We start from the raw sequence: 14,704 nt of genomic DNA, 5'->3' as shown, positions 1-14,704 counted from the left end.
CTGGACACCTGTCATGCAAATAGGAAGTTCTTGTCTCTGTAAAGAATGATGACAAATATTGGATCCTTTTTCTGGCTACTTTTTGTGTTAAGACCAGACTAATCAGGACATAATTATCACAGACAGACTCAGTATAGGTTAGCTGAGAATATTCGCCATTATTTGTTAATTGATTAAAAAATTGGCATCATGATTACAAACCTGTGTTCATTTTGGTAAACAGAAGTAGTACCGCGTTCTGATTATCTATGCCTCTCTTACAGGACTTAATACTTTAAAAAATTTTATGTTAAAATTATTGTGGGACACCTGGGGGGCTCAGTGGTTGAGCGTCTGCCTTTGGCTCAGGTTGTGATCCTGGGGTCCTGGGATCTAGTCCTGCATCAGGTGCCCTGCAGGGAGCCTGCTTCTCCCTCTGCCTGTGTCTCTGCCTCTCTCTCTCTCTCTGTCTCTCATGAATAAATAGATAAAATCTTTTTTTAAAAACTACTTAATGTAACTACCTAATGCCCATGTATTATATTATCTTCCTTATTAGATCATAAGCTTCTGGAGATCAAGGAGGATCTTGGATTTATTGTTGAAATATCATCCTGATTTACCTGAGTCTTGAACATAGTAAGCACCCAATAATGTAGTTATTGTTGAATAAATAAATGACCGACTGATGTAGCAGAAATATCACGAAATAAAAATATAAAAGTATCTCCAGTAGAACAGGAAAAAATAAGGAAACTTTTTAGATAAAGAAGAGAAAGTAGATTAGGCCTAGGTATGGAATCTGGTTCTCGCAGTGGGTAGTGGCGGTCTGTAAGACACCGGGTGGGAACCATCCTAGTAATGGTTCAAATGCACTGGGCACCTGAGACTGTGTCTTGTGCTATGTCATCGACACCTAGCCACCATATGGGTTGTTGTCATCACCTCTGTGTAGATGGAGCTGAGGCTTAGAGAAAGGAAGCGGACTTGCTCAGGGTCTCACATATTAAGGATGGATTTGAACTCACATCTAATTCCAGAATCCCTGAGAAAGCACAGCACACACCCCTGGGACTGATGTCAGGCCCGTGTCAGCTCCCAATGTGGTTTTTCTAGGCTTGTCTAGAAAACCAAGCGGTCTCTGGGCCAGCAGTAGATCCCTGTGTCCTGGGCCAGGAGTCTTTCACTGTTAAGATGAGCGAACAACGCCCAGCTCATCAGTTTGCTAAGGGTCCTCCTGATGGGTGACTTGGATTGAGGAGGGAGAAGGAGGAGGTGGGAGGAGCGAAGGCGCAGCTGGCCTGTGGGCGGCTGGGTGCTCCCTCCCCCAGAGAACCTGAGTTTATAAGCTCCCTTCTGGGTCCTGATACCATCAGTCACCCTGAATTTCTCCTGAGGATAAACAGGGAGGCTCAGGGTGGGTAATTAGAAATCTGCCTTGTTTCTTCCATCTGGCAGGAGACCGTGTTTTCTTTTGTTATGCAGGTGATTAGAATGAGGGAGGTCAGGTGAGGCCCCCACCCTGGCCTGGTTGGTGGGGTTTCCCTAAGGTGTGTGTCTCTCTCCTGACAGGTGGGCTGTGCCACCTGGGGGCCGCCCTTCTGTCTGGCAGCAGAAAGAGTTGTGACCTGGAACATACTGATGGAGGAGCCGAACCAATAAGCCAGCACTGAGGCTGGCAGGCAGGTGTTCAGGCAGCCGGGGAGAGATTTCAGAGATGAAGGGGGTAGGGCTGGAGGCTGGGGCTGAGGCTGGGGGTGGGGGTCCTCTTTGGGGCTTCCATTGCCAGACAGAGCAAGAGCTGAGGAAGCCAGAAGTCTCCACGTAGAAGGATGTGCAGAGCTGCCTCGACAGAGGGGAGGCCTAGGTTAGCTGGGTTCTGCTGCTGAGGTGAGCAAGAGAGGTGATTTGGTCCTGGCCTGGCTGAAGAGGGATTCTGAGGCTAGCATGAGGTCGAGGGGGTTTGTGGGACCCGGCTCCGGGCTTCCCCTTGTCCCGTTGCCTCTTTTCACCAACCGCAGCACCCCCTTACCTTGGGGCTAGGGCAGCCACCCGCAGCAGGAAGAGAACCAGACCTTCTGGAGCTGGAGCCTCTTCCCCTGGGGAAATGTGGTTTAGTGACACGGCCCTGGAGCGTCGTGAGAACCACAGGACAGAATGTAGGGGAGGCTTCCTTAAGCTCCAGCGGCCTGGCTGCCTCCCTCCTGTGTTCCTCCCTCTCTGGTCTGCTGGGCTTGGTGAACAGCTAGGGGCAGCATGGGGCTGGCTGGAGCTTGGCTCTGCCCTTGCCCATCCTGTTGGTTGCCTGAAGGAACATCCTGGATCAGCAGATTGTGAAGTGGAGGGACAGAGAAGGATGGGGGGGGGGGGCGGTAAGTCTGTCCCTTTTGTATTTTCATTTCTTATTTGACGCCAGCACTGGGAGGAGATGCCTGGGGTCATAGAGGCAGAAGGGAGCATACCTGAGAGGAGCAGAGCCCTCCCCACTTGCTTTCCACACAAGCCTCTGGACCTCTGCTGCTCGGTGGCCCCGGCCCCCCTCCCCTGCCCGCCCCTGCCCTCCCTGCAGTGGCCGGCTGGGGCTGGAGGGCAGAGGTGCGCACACAGTCCCATCACGGGAGGGGAGGGGAGGGGCGGGCTCGGGAGGCTCCCAGCTGGGAGCTGACACAGATGAACAGACCAGAAGGCGAGGCCAATGCCTGCAGCCCACACTGTCACCCCAGAGCCAGTGACTAATAGTGGGAGAGGAGAGGGGGGAGGGGGGCAGGAGGGACAGGGAAGTGGCGGGGAGCACCTGATCGGGTGCCGCTCTGGCCATCTGCTGTCCCCTCACACAGGCTCTATTGACTGCAGTTTGGGATTTGGAAGAGGGTGCTGGCTGGAGGACGCGGAGGCTTGTTGAAATGGAGTGTTTAGGAGGCTGCTCCTCCCCCGCTGCTCCTCGCACCAGCTTCCTGACCTCCAAAATGCTCCTTAAATATAACACTCTCAGCGCCTGACGACTCCCCTGCCTGAGCTTGGAGCTTTGATTCCCCAACGTGTGACTGCAGCACTGCTCTGCCCCAGTTTTGCCAGTTCCTGGAGGCTTGCAGCTCTGCCCTGGGCCTGCGGCTCTGCTCTCAGGAGGCGAGCACAGAATCCAGAAACTCCAGAGAGAAGGGGAGCCTCAGGGGTCATGTCCACTGTCTATTTTCTGCTCCACATAGGCTCCCCGTGACTTCCCAAGGTCACGAGGAGGCGTGAGCATCTGGTGGCGGCAAGAGCCACTGATGGGTGGGTGGCAGGGGCCTGAATTCTCTGGTGAGTTCCTAGGCTTGCAGCTGCGAGGCCTTGGGTGTCTGCATAGTGGTATGCTCTGGTTCAGAGACCTCCCGCCAGTCCCTACTCAGGGATGAGGCCAGAAGACTAATCCTGATTCTGTTGGCTTGGGAAAGGAACAGTCCCCGGGTGGTGAGACCCTCAGGCATGCAGGAGGCCAAGAAGAAAAAGTCAGAGCAGCTAAAATCAAAAAGGAAAATTTTCCAACCTGCATTCCAAACCCAGTAAAGTTTGAAAGAAACCATTGTGTTATAGCAAGAGGTTTGGAGCAATACAACTCACCCTCGTGTTAATCAGACCTTATAAACACAACAAACTTTGGAATATCCATGAGCCTGGGAAAGCCAATATTTTGAGGTTAGATTTTTGAAAATGCAGATAACACAAATTGTCACGGTCAACGCTTCCCGGCCACCGCCCTGCGCTCTTGTCCATTCTGTTCATAGTGACCCAAAGGAGAAGAGTGGTGTCAGGTGTTGTCTAGTTATTTTGTTTATTTTTAAAATTTTTTCCCCAAATAGTGAATTGCTATAAAGATTATTTATAAAACATTAAGTATGTGTAAAGCATACAAAAAGAAGGAACAGTGAGCATGGTGTACTTCTTACGGGACCCACTAATTCCGCCGTCTTCCCCATTCCTTAGAGGTGTCCACCTTTCTGAATTTTGAGTTTGTCATTTGCTTGATTTTCCATTTTATGGATACAGACGGTCTAGCTGTACAGACACAAATTTCTGGACACTCTGAGTACTCATGAGGTTGAGCACCGTTGTGTGAACATATTCATATGAATGTGAACTACCGTGGTAGGTGTTTGCTCTGTAGCTGTACGTGCATGTGGAATCATGCTCTGCATTCTTCATTCATTGACTTGCTCTCTCTGTTCAGCATCGTTTCCAGGGTTCACTCAGTCGCACTTGACAGTAATTTATGAATTTCCTGAATGTTATATACCATTTGTACTTTAAGAAAATCCCAGTTATTTGTCCATTCTGCTGTTGATAGACATTTATTTGTTTCCAGGTTTGGAGTTTTTTTGTTTCCGCAAACTGTGTTATTACATAGGGTGCTGTATGACGTTTCTCCTGCACTTCTCCTAATGGGAGCTTCTTTAATTGCTCGAGTAGAACCATTAGGTGTTAGAAGATGCAGTTCCTCAACTATACCATGTGATACCAAGTGGTTTGCTTAAGGTAGCTGAATCACTATACATATCTCCAAGCTCCTTTCCAACCTCTATATTATTAGACTTTTTAACTTTTGCCAATCAGATGGGTATGAAATAGCATCTCATTGGCATTTTCGACTTGCGTTTTCCTGAGTGCTAATGAGGTTGAGTGCCTTTTTATATATTTATTGATCACTTCCTCTCCTGAAAGTGCTTATTCAAATCCCTCGTCTATTTTTCTGATTGTTTTTCTTTTTCTTATTGATTCATAGAATTTTTTTTAATAAATTCTGTGAGCAATTCCTTTTTCAGTTACATTTGTTGCAAATATCTTCTCCCAGAAATGCCTTGTCCTTTCTCCCTCTTTATGATCAGTTTTGATGAGCAGATGTTCCTAGGTTGTGTTACTGTAGTTGAGTTCATCAGCCTTCTCTTCTCTGGACGTTTTTTGTGCGTGTGTGAATTGTTGAGGAAATCCCCAGGCAGCTGTCTGTATGAGGATCAGTTGGTAATTATGATTTATCAGGGGTGATTGTTCTCCCTCCATCTCTGCCAAGGTTGAAGACAGGTGTGTCTTTTAGTTCCTCAGCAACATGTGGGGGTTTCTTTCGGGCTCATTCTTTGGGTGAGCGTAAGCCAGCAGGCCCCACTTTATGAGGTGATCTCCTTTCCCTTCTCACATCAGAGGGCCTGTGGCGTTGTCTCTGTCCACCATGTTCAGTGAGGTCCAGAAAATCAAGGCCTCATTTTGCAGGTTCTATAGATATCTTCTCTAGAATACATACCCATTAGGCTCTCTTTAATTTTCTGGGTTTCTGCTCTCACTAAATTTGTGGCCTCTAAGTAGGTCTTACTTTGATAGCTCATCAAGCATTTTTTTAAAATTTTCTTTTTTTTTTCTTTCTAAATGTTTTATTTTATTCAGCAGTTTTACTTGTTTTTAGCAGAAAAGCCCATCAGGATATCTAGTCTGCCATATTGCCAGAAATAGAAGTCTTTGGACTTATGTTTTTTCTTAAAAATTCTTGCCCTTCCTTGGGGTGCCTGGGTGGCTCAGGTCATGACCCCAGGGTCCTGGGATCGAGCCCCATGTTGGGCCCTGCTGAGTCTGCTTGTCCCTCTCCCACTACCCTCCACTGCCCACCCCCCCGTGCTTGCATGCTCGCACTCTCTCTGTCTTAAATAAATGAATAAATAAAATCTTTAAAAATATTCTTGCCCTCCCTGAAACACAGACATCAAGGAGCAGCCAGGTTGCAGAGTCAGGCAGAAGCTGGAGAATTGAAAGCACCTGCCTGACCATTAATCTGCACATTCACCCCCAGAGTAATCTAGAATTATGTCAGTGCTGACGACTTACCGGTCAGGAAACCTTCCAAACTGTGCCAAACAGTCTGCCCTTTGTGAGAAGATCAAAGAGGGAAATACACTGAATGATGAATGCCCCTTCATTTTGCTTGGTCTTATTCTTTATTTCAAGGTAAGATAGCAATCCCATGGTGCTTTAAAGCCATATTTCAATCTAATTTTAAGATTTTTCTTATGGGTCCCAAAAATGGAGCCGGGTTCTAGGGCTCTGTGAAAAGCCCTGGTTTTAGAAACAAAAAAGAGCCAAGGGGAATTTGAGGTAGATAATTGCCTCCCAACCAACTAGGCTTTCCTTTCATGTTCTTTATACCTCCATCATACACTGGTACTTAAGCAAGCTAACTCATCAGCAAGAGTAGTAGAAGCAGCTGACTTGATTTAGTGTCTTTTTTTTTTTTTTTTTTTTAACCTGTTGCCTGGATTCTTTTTGTCTTGGGAGCATGTGAACCCTTATAAATCAGCTTGTCTGATCTTTTTTTTTTTTTTTTTTTTAATAATAAGCAACATCCTGATTTAAGAGACTGGGTTTTGGGGTTGAACATGCCTGAATACAAGTTTCAAGCTTGCAGCTTGTTGGCTGTTGAGCATTGGGCAAATCTAGATGCTACACTTGTGAGTTCTCAGCAGCAATTACCCGAAAAATCATGATAGTCACTACTTCATAATATGGATCTCATTTAGAGTTAAATGAGATAATGCAAGTAAGGTGCTTATTAGCATGACGCCTGACATAACATGTTCCCAATACATTCTTATTAATAGTTGCAAGGGAGTTTTTTTTTAAAAAAAGATAAAGAGTAAGAGCTGAAGAATTTTAACATTATGATCATGTGCCTCTAATGAAATAACTTGGAAAACTTTGATGCAGTATAGAACCTGCATCTGTGTTATCTGTGCTCAGAGCAGGTTAGTGGGGCAGGATGAGAATATTCTCATCTACCTAGAGTGCTCTAAGGACATTTGTCAAGGGGCTGGCATCACAGGTCTCGGGAGGCTCTTCAAGTGAATTACCTAGGTTGTAAAAGAGAACTTCTGCATCCCTACAGCGTGCTGCTGAAGGTACATAACTAAAGATGTGTTCAAAAGTCTTGAAAGCATTTCAGTGTTGTCTAGCCCCGGGGGCTGTGGAAAGAGGGAAATTCCGTAGCCCTGGGCTGCTTTGGGAGTACGTCTCTAAAAGCTCTGGATCCCTTAAAGAGCATTTCTGTTGGACCTTTTGGACCCTGCAGGGAGACTGCAGTGTTTTATTTAGGTTCGAATTAGGCCACTTTGATTAACCACTTGCTAATAGTACCTGTACTATATATAAGCCCTCCTAAGTCAGTGGGGAGATGGACCTGAACATGATACACAGTGCCTGCCTTCATGGAACTTATCATCTAAAGTCAGCAAGGCAAGTAATAAGTCATTGCAAGTACAGTGAGTCTTACCAGTGGGGATCCTGCACTCCAGTTTTTCTTCAGATTATCACCTTGGAGGGTCAGGTCTAGATGGTGTACAGAACACGTATGGAAGTCTGTATAGATGATTGCTCTGAGGCAAGTTTCAGGGTAAAGGCTTAATATGGTTCAGTTGAAGGTTACTATTTCATAATTAATCTCCTCTTTGTTTGTTCTCACCCATCCGCATTACTGACCCAGATAGTCCAATAATCTAGGGGAGGACCAAAAAAAAGAAAAAAAAACAAAGAATGACAGCCAGGAAAGTTGCTGGGGCTGGTACAGGCGGGCCCAGCTTGGAGGATTTTAAGAGTGAATTATGTGTTCTAGTTGGAGTTGAAAAATCCCAGTGTCTCGTCCCTTTGATGCTGTGCTGGGCCTGAGTCTTCTCAGATCCCTGTTGGTGATAAAACATCATTGAGATCCAAGCCCAGGCCCTTGTGGCCATCTTACAGGGCTCCTGGGCCCCAGGTGACCAGGGCAGCTGCCGGGCTGCCCTAAGTTGCTGCCTCATGGAGCGCTCCAGAAGTGGTGGCCAGGCTCTCTCCCCAGCAGGGGAAGAGGACCGGGAATCTCAGGGATCTCACAGCAAGCTCGCCCCGCCTTGCTGGGCAAAGGGTGAGGATTCCACTTACGGTGGCCTTTGGACACCCAGGCACTAACCACCCCCCCTTTCCTCCAGGCCTTTCAAGTGTGCTGGGCTTTGGGTGCCCCAGATTTGCAGAGGGCCTGGGGTGGGGGGTGGTCAGCACCCCCCCCCCCCCCCCGTGGCATTCAAACCCTTTGCTGGATGCCAGGGGCGCGCCCGTCTCCCGCTCCCCCTGCCCTCCTCTTCCCTCCAGGGCATCGGGTTGCGCACCCACCCCTCTCCCTGACTTTCCATCCCATCCCGGGACAAAACATGTGCTGTGTCTTTAAATGGGCGGAAGTGGCTGGCAGTGCTTTGCTTGGGTACTGCATTGATGAGGAGATTATATGGAGCTGCGGGAGCCGCCGCCTGGGGGAAGAGACGTGCAGGTTCTGCTCGGTGCCTGCCCTCCTGCCGGGCTCTCCTTGGGTCCCTTGCCCCAGGCTGCTCCGAGCCGGCGGGAGGTGAGGGTGGGCGGGCGGCCGCCGGCCTGCCTGGTGACAGCCACTCCGGGCTTGTTTTGCAGCCTTGCCAGCGTCGCCCGTCCCCATCAGAAGCTGGCAGCGGCGGCAGCGGCTCGGGCAGGCGGCTCCAGCCCCGGGCTGGATTTGCAGAAGCTGCCGTCGGCCTCGGAGCCCGGCGCGCAGGGGTTCTCCGGGCTGGCGCTTGCTCGCTCTCTCCCTCTCCCCCTCTCTCCCTCTGTCTCCTTTCTCTCTCTGTGTTCAAGTCACATTACATGGGATTCTGTTCTTTGGGGACTTCGTCATCTTTTCAAATATGTCCTGGGACCTCCGGAGCTGTCACGGGGATGCTAAGGACACGGTCAGTGGATTATCGTGCCTGTACTAATGAAAGGATTCAAGCTATCCTGGTAAGTAGAGGAGGGACGGACGAGGCACCTTCCTCTTCGTCATCTTTCTTCAGCCGCTTCCGAGCCCCCCCCACCCCCAGCACCTCGGCATCCTCAAGAGGTCCCCTTCACATAGGCCCGTCCCCGCAGAGGCCCATCGGGGGCCGCAGGGGGCACGCACTCTGCAAAGTTGCCTTGCCCTCTCTGGCTCTCCCTGGCTTCTGCACTGCTGCAGTATTTTCTGCCAGCATCTTCCTGGGGGAGGGGTTTGCTGGAAGTTGTGGGGGGAGGGAGTCATGGAGACAAAGTGCAGCTGGGAAGAGTCTCCAACTTTGAGGGGCCTGCAGACCGAGGGAACTTGGCTGAGAAGGGTCCCTGGGGCCGAGGGCCTATGGGTCGCAAGGGGCTGGCGGTGGGTGCAGTGGTACCCTCCCCAGCCCAACGGCCGTCCCCGGGGGCCTTGCTCACCCTGCTCCTCACGGCACCCTTGTCCCGGTAGGCAGCCTCTGAGCTCCTAGAGGCTTCTCCGAGGACCAGGTCATGAGGCCCAGGTTCCAGCCTCTGGCATGCCTGGCGTCCGACGGAGCGTGGATGGCCCACCGCCGTGCCCATCCCAGGCACGCACCTTGGGGCTCTCTAGGTGCCTCTTCTGGGGCCTAATGTTGGGATGTTACAGCCTCTTCTTGCTCGACGTGTGAGAGAGCTGTGTGGTAGCCACAGAAGCCGTCAGAGTATTTTTACCTCCCGTTTTAAAAATAAAACCCTCACCTCTCCCGTTTCTCCTTTGAATCAAGTGGGTGGGTGAATTGGCTTTTTTATCTGGTGGAGAAACTGGAGATTTTGCCTGGGAAACTTTGTCATCGCAGGGATCTGGCACTGCCTACCGGGTGGCGGGTGGCGTGTGCGACTCAGAGGAAGGAGGCTCTCGGGGCTGGGGAGGGCACTTTCTCTCCTTGAGGACAGCAGAGGGTGGGAGGAGAGTTTGGGCCAGTTCCCTGCAGGGATGCGCCCTGCCCTCCTTCCTTGGGCCAGGAGCCATCCACCCCGCAGTCCGTGGTGGGACTCTGGGAAGTGATGTCTCTGGATTATTGGAGGTTCATTCCCAGAGTCAGGGTAGGTACTGAGCCAGTGAATACATGGAGTCCTAGCCTGGCTCTGAGTTGCATCTGGCTTTCCAGAAACACCTCCCCTAGGTGAAAGTCCAACAGATTTAGTCCAGCCCAGCCATCCTCTTTTAGGCAAGATGGTCCTTTTGTGGGTTTTGAGAAGCCACTTTGGGAAAGGTAAGGGAAGAGCTTCATTCTCATGAGCTTAATTCTTAAAAAAAACCTGTGAGGTCCCGAGGGGTGGTCAGCATCAGTGACCACCCCCCCCCCCCCCCCAGTCCTGGCCTTGTAGGTCTTCTCTTCAAGATTTGGTTTCACTCTTTCTGATGTTTAGCTCTTATGCCAGAAGTCCCCCTGTGAGGTTGAGAAAAGGAGGTAGAGGTAGTCGCAGCACCATCCCTTCTTTCTTGGAGCTGGGTTCTGTGTTCCTTCTGGGCTGGAAAGCATTATTAGCAGAATCTGTTGTCGCTGGCGATTCCAGGCAGGGTCAGCACCCAGAGGTGCCCCTTGATGCCTCAGCAGAGCCAAGCTGGGCCTGTAAGTTGGGTGAGGCGTCCAGGAAAGGTGCAGGTCCTGCTGGGTGAGTGGGGACACTGGGCTCATCGTCGGAAATCACTCAGCGTCCTTCCCTGCCCCTACCGGCAGTACGCCTGGGTTGGGGCTGAGGGGTGCTTGGCTGTGTCTCATGATGAGACATCACTTTAACACTGAATGTTTCTCGGCTCGGCCTGGGTTGGTCTCTGAGGCACATGCAGAAATATGTGCCTTTAAAAATCTGCCTTGAGGATCTCTTGGTGCATTTCAACAGAAGAACAGGGTTATGCTGGGAACTGTAATTGGGGTAACCTTGTCCCTTCCAGCCAAATCAAATATTACAAGGATGGGGAAGTTTTGCCATTGACGTCTGCCTGGATAGCGTTAGAGCCCATGATTCACTATTTCATTAGGTGTAGATATATGGGTCCATTTTGGTCCAGGAGCCAGACCTGCATCTGTGTTGGGAATGTTTAGGCTTGAATGCAGCTCCCTTTGGTCATATCCCATGTCAGGGTACTCTTCTCCTCTGTCAACAGGGAGACTTGGTAGGAACAAGGTGATCAAATATATTGGCTACCAGGTTCTGAGTAATATCATCTGCTTATGGAAGAGGATAGAATTAATGAATTTCCTAATGTTTGAGTCATTTCTAGAAGCATTTCTGGAACACCTATGTGTTGGTGGTTTAAAAAAATGATAATGCTGGGGCGCCTGGGTGGCTCAGCTGATTGTCGGACTCTTGATCTTGGCTCTGGTCTTGATCTCATGGTCTCGAGTTTGAACCCTGCAGGGGGCTCCATGCTGGGCATGGAGCCTAATTAAAAAAAATAACAATGACATTAATGCTGATAATAACAGTAATAATGGCAACTAACATTTGTTGAGTGCTTGCCACACGTCGAGGACCAGTTTAAGCGCTTTACAGGTGTTAAGTCCCATGGTGCTCATGACCTCGTGCTTAAGATCCTCATTTTACAGAGCAAGCAAACTGAGACACAGAGCAGGTGTACAATAGGCATTGGGTTTGTGGGTAGTTCTCCCTTGTGATTCACTTGTTCTTGGTTACTCTTCTGTAGTACACTTTCCTCAGCCTATAACAATACCATATACTGCCCCCTGCCCTGCTCCGTGGTCTCTTTGCTTTATATTTATTTAGTTAGACTTTTAAAAGTGTAAGGAAATGCATTACCTTGATCTTTGCTACAGCCCCATGAAGCGTCTGGCGTCTCCATTTGGGAGCTAGGGAAACTGAGATACAGAGTGGTAAAAAAGCAACGAGGTGCTGAAGAAGGTAGGGCACCCTCTTCTCACTTGTTACTTCAGTTGTGCGACTACCTTGGTGACAGCAAGCTGTGACTGCGTTAGATCTCCTTTCCCAGAGGGCAAGGGCAAGGTCTACACATCCGCGATTCATCCATCCCTTCAGTCTACAAAGGTTGACCAAGTAGTGATTATTTTTGCGATCCTGTGCTTAAGCATTGTGGGGGTTAAAAAAAATGTGAAGGGCGTTGCCTCTGACTTCTATGGTTCGGTAGCTTCACAGATAGAATGAGACCCAACCCCACACACGCACACACATACACACACACACACTCACTCACACTCCCACACACACTTGCACACTCTGCAAAACCAGTCAGTAAATGCTGAGGGACAGAGACCTGTCATTAACAACAAGCACTCTAGAAATTCGGAGGAGGCTGGAATTCGTTTCAGCTGGGGTAGCAAAGATGCCTCCTGGAGTATTTGGCACTTGAGTGGGGTTGAAGGCTGACCAGTGTCAGGTGAGTCGAAGCTGTACTTTGTACAGCACTGACACCATACCTCGTGGCATTAGGAGGTTATCACAGGGGATGCTTTGGGATGAAGCTGATCAAGGTGCGTGTCTGTGATTGACAAGTGGCTGGATGGTGAGAGAGAAATGCTCCTGCTCTTCAGCTTCCCCTTTCTGAGAGGCTTTAGACTCTCTCGAAGGATGATTCTGGGATTCTGTCTCCCGATCATTTGGTGTGCAAGGTAAGGGCAGCAGTGGAGGAGGAAGAGAGAGGAGGTGGTACGTGGCAAACACATAGGGCTGTGCCAAAGCAGAGCTGTGGAACCCATGCAATTTGGAAGCCGTATGGGTTTTTTTTTAAGATTTTATTTATTTATTCATGACAGACCCACAAAAAGAGGCAGAGACAGGCAGAAGGAGAAGCAGGCCTGATGCAGGACTCGATCCCAGGACTCCGGGATCACACCCTGAGCCAAAGGCATCAACCACTGAGCCACCCAGGTGCCCCCCATATGATGTATTGAAAGAAGAATTCAGTCCTCCTTCTACATAGTTCTCATTTATTTCTGGGTAGGGGGGTGATGTTAGGATATTCCTCATTCCCGTGGGGCCTCAGAACCTCACATGCCACGCAGATCTCCAGTTTCATGGGGCTGCTCCCTGTACACATTGCTTTGGCCCCCATAGGACTTGGCAGGCTGGAGCGACCCCTGTCCTTTGATTTCTCTGTCCTTGTGTTCCTGGTCCTCACCGCAGTGGGGGTTGGTGGGTGCAGGCTCCATAGAGCTGGGGGTCTCTGTCAGACTCTAGGCAAGTCAGTGTGCATCAAGAATCCGATCCTGAGAAAGTGAAGCAAGTCTAGTTCTTGAAACATTGAAGGGGAAGCATTTCGGTGGCCAGGCCTTGGTCCACAGAGGAGAGGAATTTTGAGCTTCTCTTTGTGTTTTTAAGTGGGTGAGTGAGCATTCGTGCTACTTTCACACTGTCTATTTAAGAATATGAGTGCTGTGTAAAGGAACCCGCTCACTTAACGTCCTCACCAGGTAGCTGGGACAGAAATTCATGTTTGCATTCCTCCACGTTTCGTGGAGATTTGTGGTCAGCCATATTTCATTAGACACCAAAGGTCAATTGTCTCGTATGCTTTTCCTCCCCCTTCAAATCTGTGACCAAATGGAACACTGTTCCTTCTTCAGTTTAAAGCCCATGAAAGAAGGAATAGGTGAAGTTGCAAGAGGGGATTTGAGTTAGACATCTGGCAGAAACTTGAGAGGATTTGAGTTAGACATCTGGCAGAAACTTGGCTTTTCTGACTCTGGAGTGTCAAGATCAGGTCGTACATTTATCGTTCAAGGTTTTTTCATGAGAAATTTTCTCTAGAGGAGGAGGAGGAGGAAGACCTGGAGATGACCTTTAGAGCCAGGCTTCCCATTTATTCACATGCTTCTAGAAGGTGAGCTGCAGGGAAGGTTGGGGTTCCTCAACTTGAGAATCTGGAGAGCTGGCTCCTGAATCCGAACCGTGTAACCACCTCCTTACCTGCTGTGTGGCCTTGGTAGGTGACTTCTGTTGGCCTTGAGTGGTGGCTGTTTCGAAAGTGGGATTAAATGACAGTGCTGGGCAGATTAATTGGGTTCTCAGCTTCCTTTTCACCAATAGTTGAGAAAAAGGCCAAGGTCCTTAGAGAGTGGCTGCTTGTAATGGGGACTGGTGGTGTACTTTTTAGTCAGCAGGAAACACTAAAAAAAATACAACAACAAACCTTCATTTGAGAGTATTAAATGCTCATTTACAAACATCCCCCAGCGGGCACACCCTCTTGCTAACAGCGCAAAACTGACTTTATTATTTGGTGGGATGGGCATTGGAGTTTGCCCATGGTCTGTTGAATCCAGGGCACCGAGTGCTGGTCATCTAAGCGTTGAAATCCCATGAGTGATCAGGACAGCTCAGGGCAGTGACCAGATCTTCTGGCTTTACAGATTTTTTTTTTTTTTTTTAAAGGACAGACTTTTCCTACCTCATATCCAGGCTTCTGCTTTGGGAGCTGGACCTGGCTTGAAATAAGCGTCAGGAACTGTGATTTTTCTTGTTATTGTTTTTGTCACCATCGTTATTAAGAAGAAAGAAGTTTACTGTATTAGAGTGTGAGATGGCTGGCAGAGATTGCGTCAAAACAAATCAGATTATAAGTACGGCAGTCCCCTCACCCTGATCCATGGTTTTGCTTTCTGAGGTTTCAGTTACCCACGGCCAACCGTGGTCTGGAGGCAAGTGATCCTCCTTCTGACGTATCCTCAGAGGGTCAACAGTAGCCCAACGCTTACACCATGATGCCTCTATCATCCAGTTCCCCTCATCTCATCACATAGACATTGTATCATCTCACATCATCATGGGAAGGGGGAGTACAGTAAAATAGGATATTTTGACACACAGAGAGAAAGACCCCATTCACACAACTTTTCTGACAGTATAATTGTTCTATTTCTTAATATTACATATCTCTTACTGTGCCGAATTTATTAATTAAACT

General features: G+C 49.0%; 1 protein-coding gene across 7 annotated transcripts in view; it reads left to right on the top strand.

The window, feature by feature from the left end:
• The window catches only part of GRAMD1B (GRAM domain containing 1B), a 236,148-nt gene that overhangs the window by 133,474 nt on the left and 87,970 nt on the right, over positions 1-14,704 (top strand). Inside the window, exon 1 of one of the 7 annotated variants that reach the window (XM_049109835.1) lies at positions 8,309-8,772. The exons of the other annotated variants lie outside the window; for them this stretch is intronic. Within the exon in view, the coding sequence (XP_048965792.1) occupies positions 8,750-8,772 (23 nt within the window). The 5' untranslated portion in view covers positions 8,309-8,749. Of the gene's footprint in view, positions 1-8,308; positions 8,773-14,704 lie in introns of those variants that run through there. 7 annotated transcript variants of the gene reach the window in all.

The sequence above is a fragment of the Canis lupus genome, chromosome 5 (genome assembly GCF_003254725.2).
Source record: "Canis lupus dingo isolate Sandy chromosome 5, ASM325472v2, whole genome shotgun sequence".
Classification (NCBI taxonomy): Eukaryota; Metazoa; Chordata; class Mammalia; order Carnivora; family Canidae; genus Canis; species Canis lupus.
The sequence above is the reverse complement of the archived record's forward strand: the minus strand, read 5'-3'. Positions and strand labels throughout refer to the sequence as shown.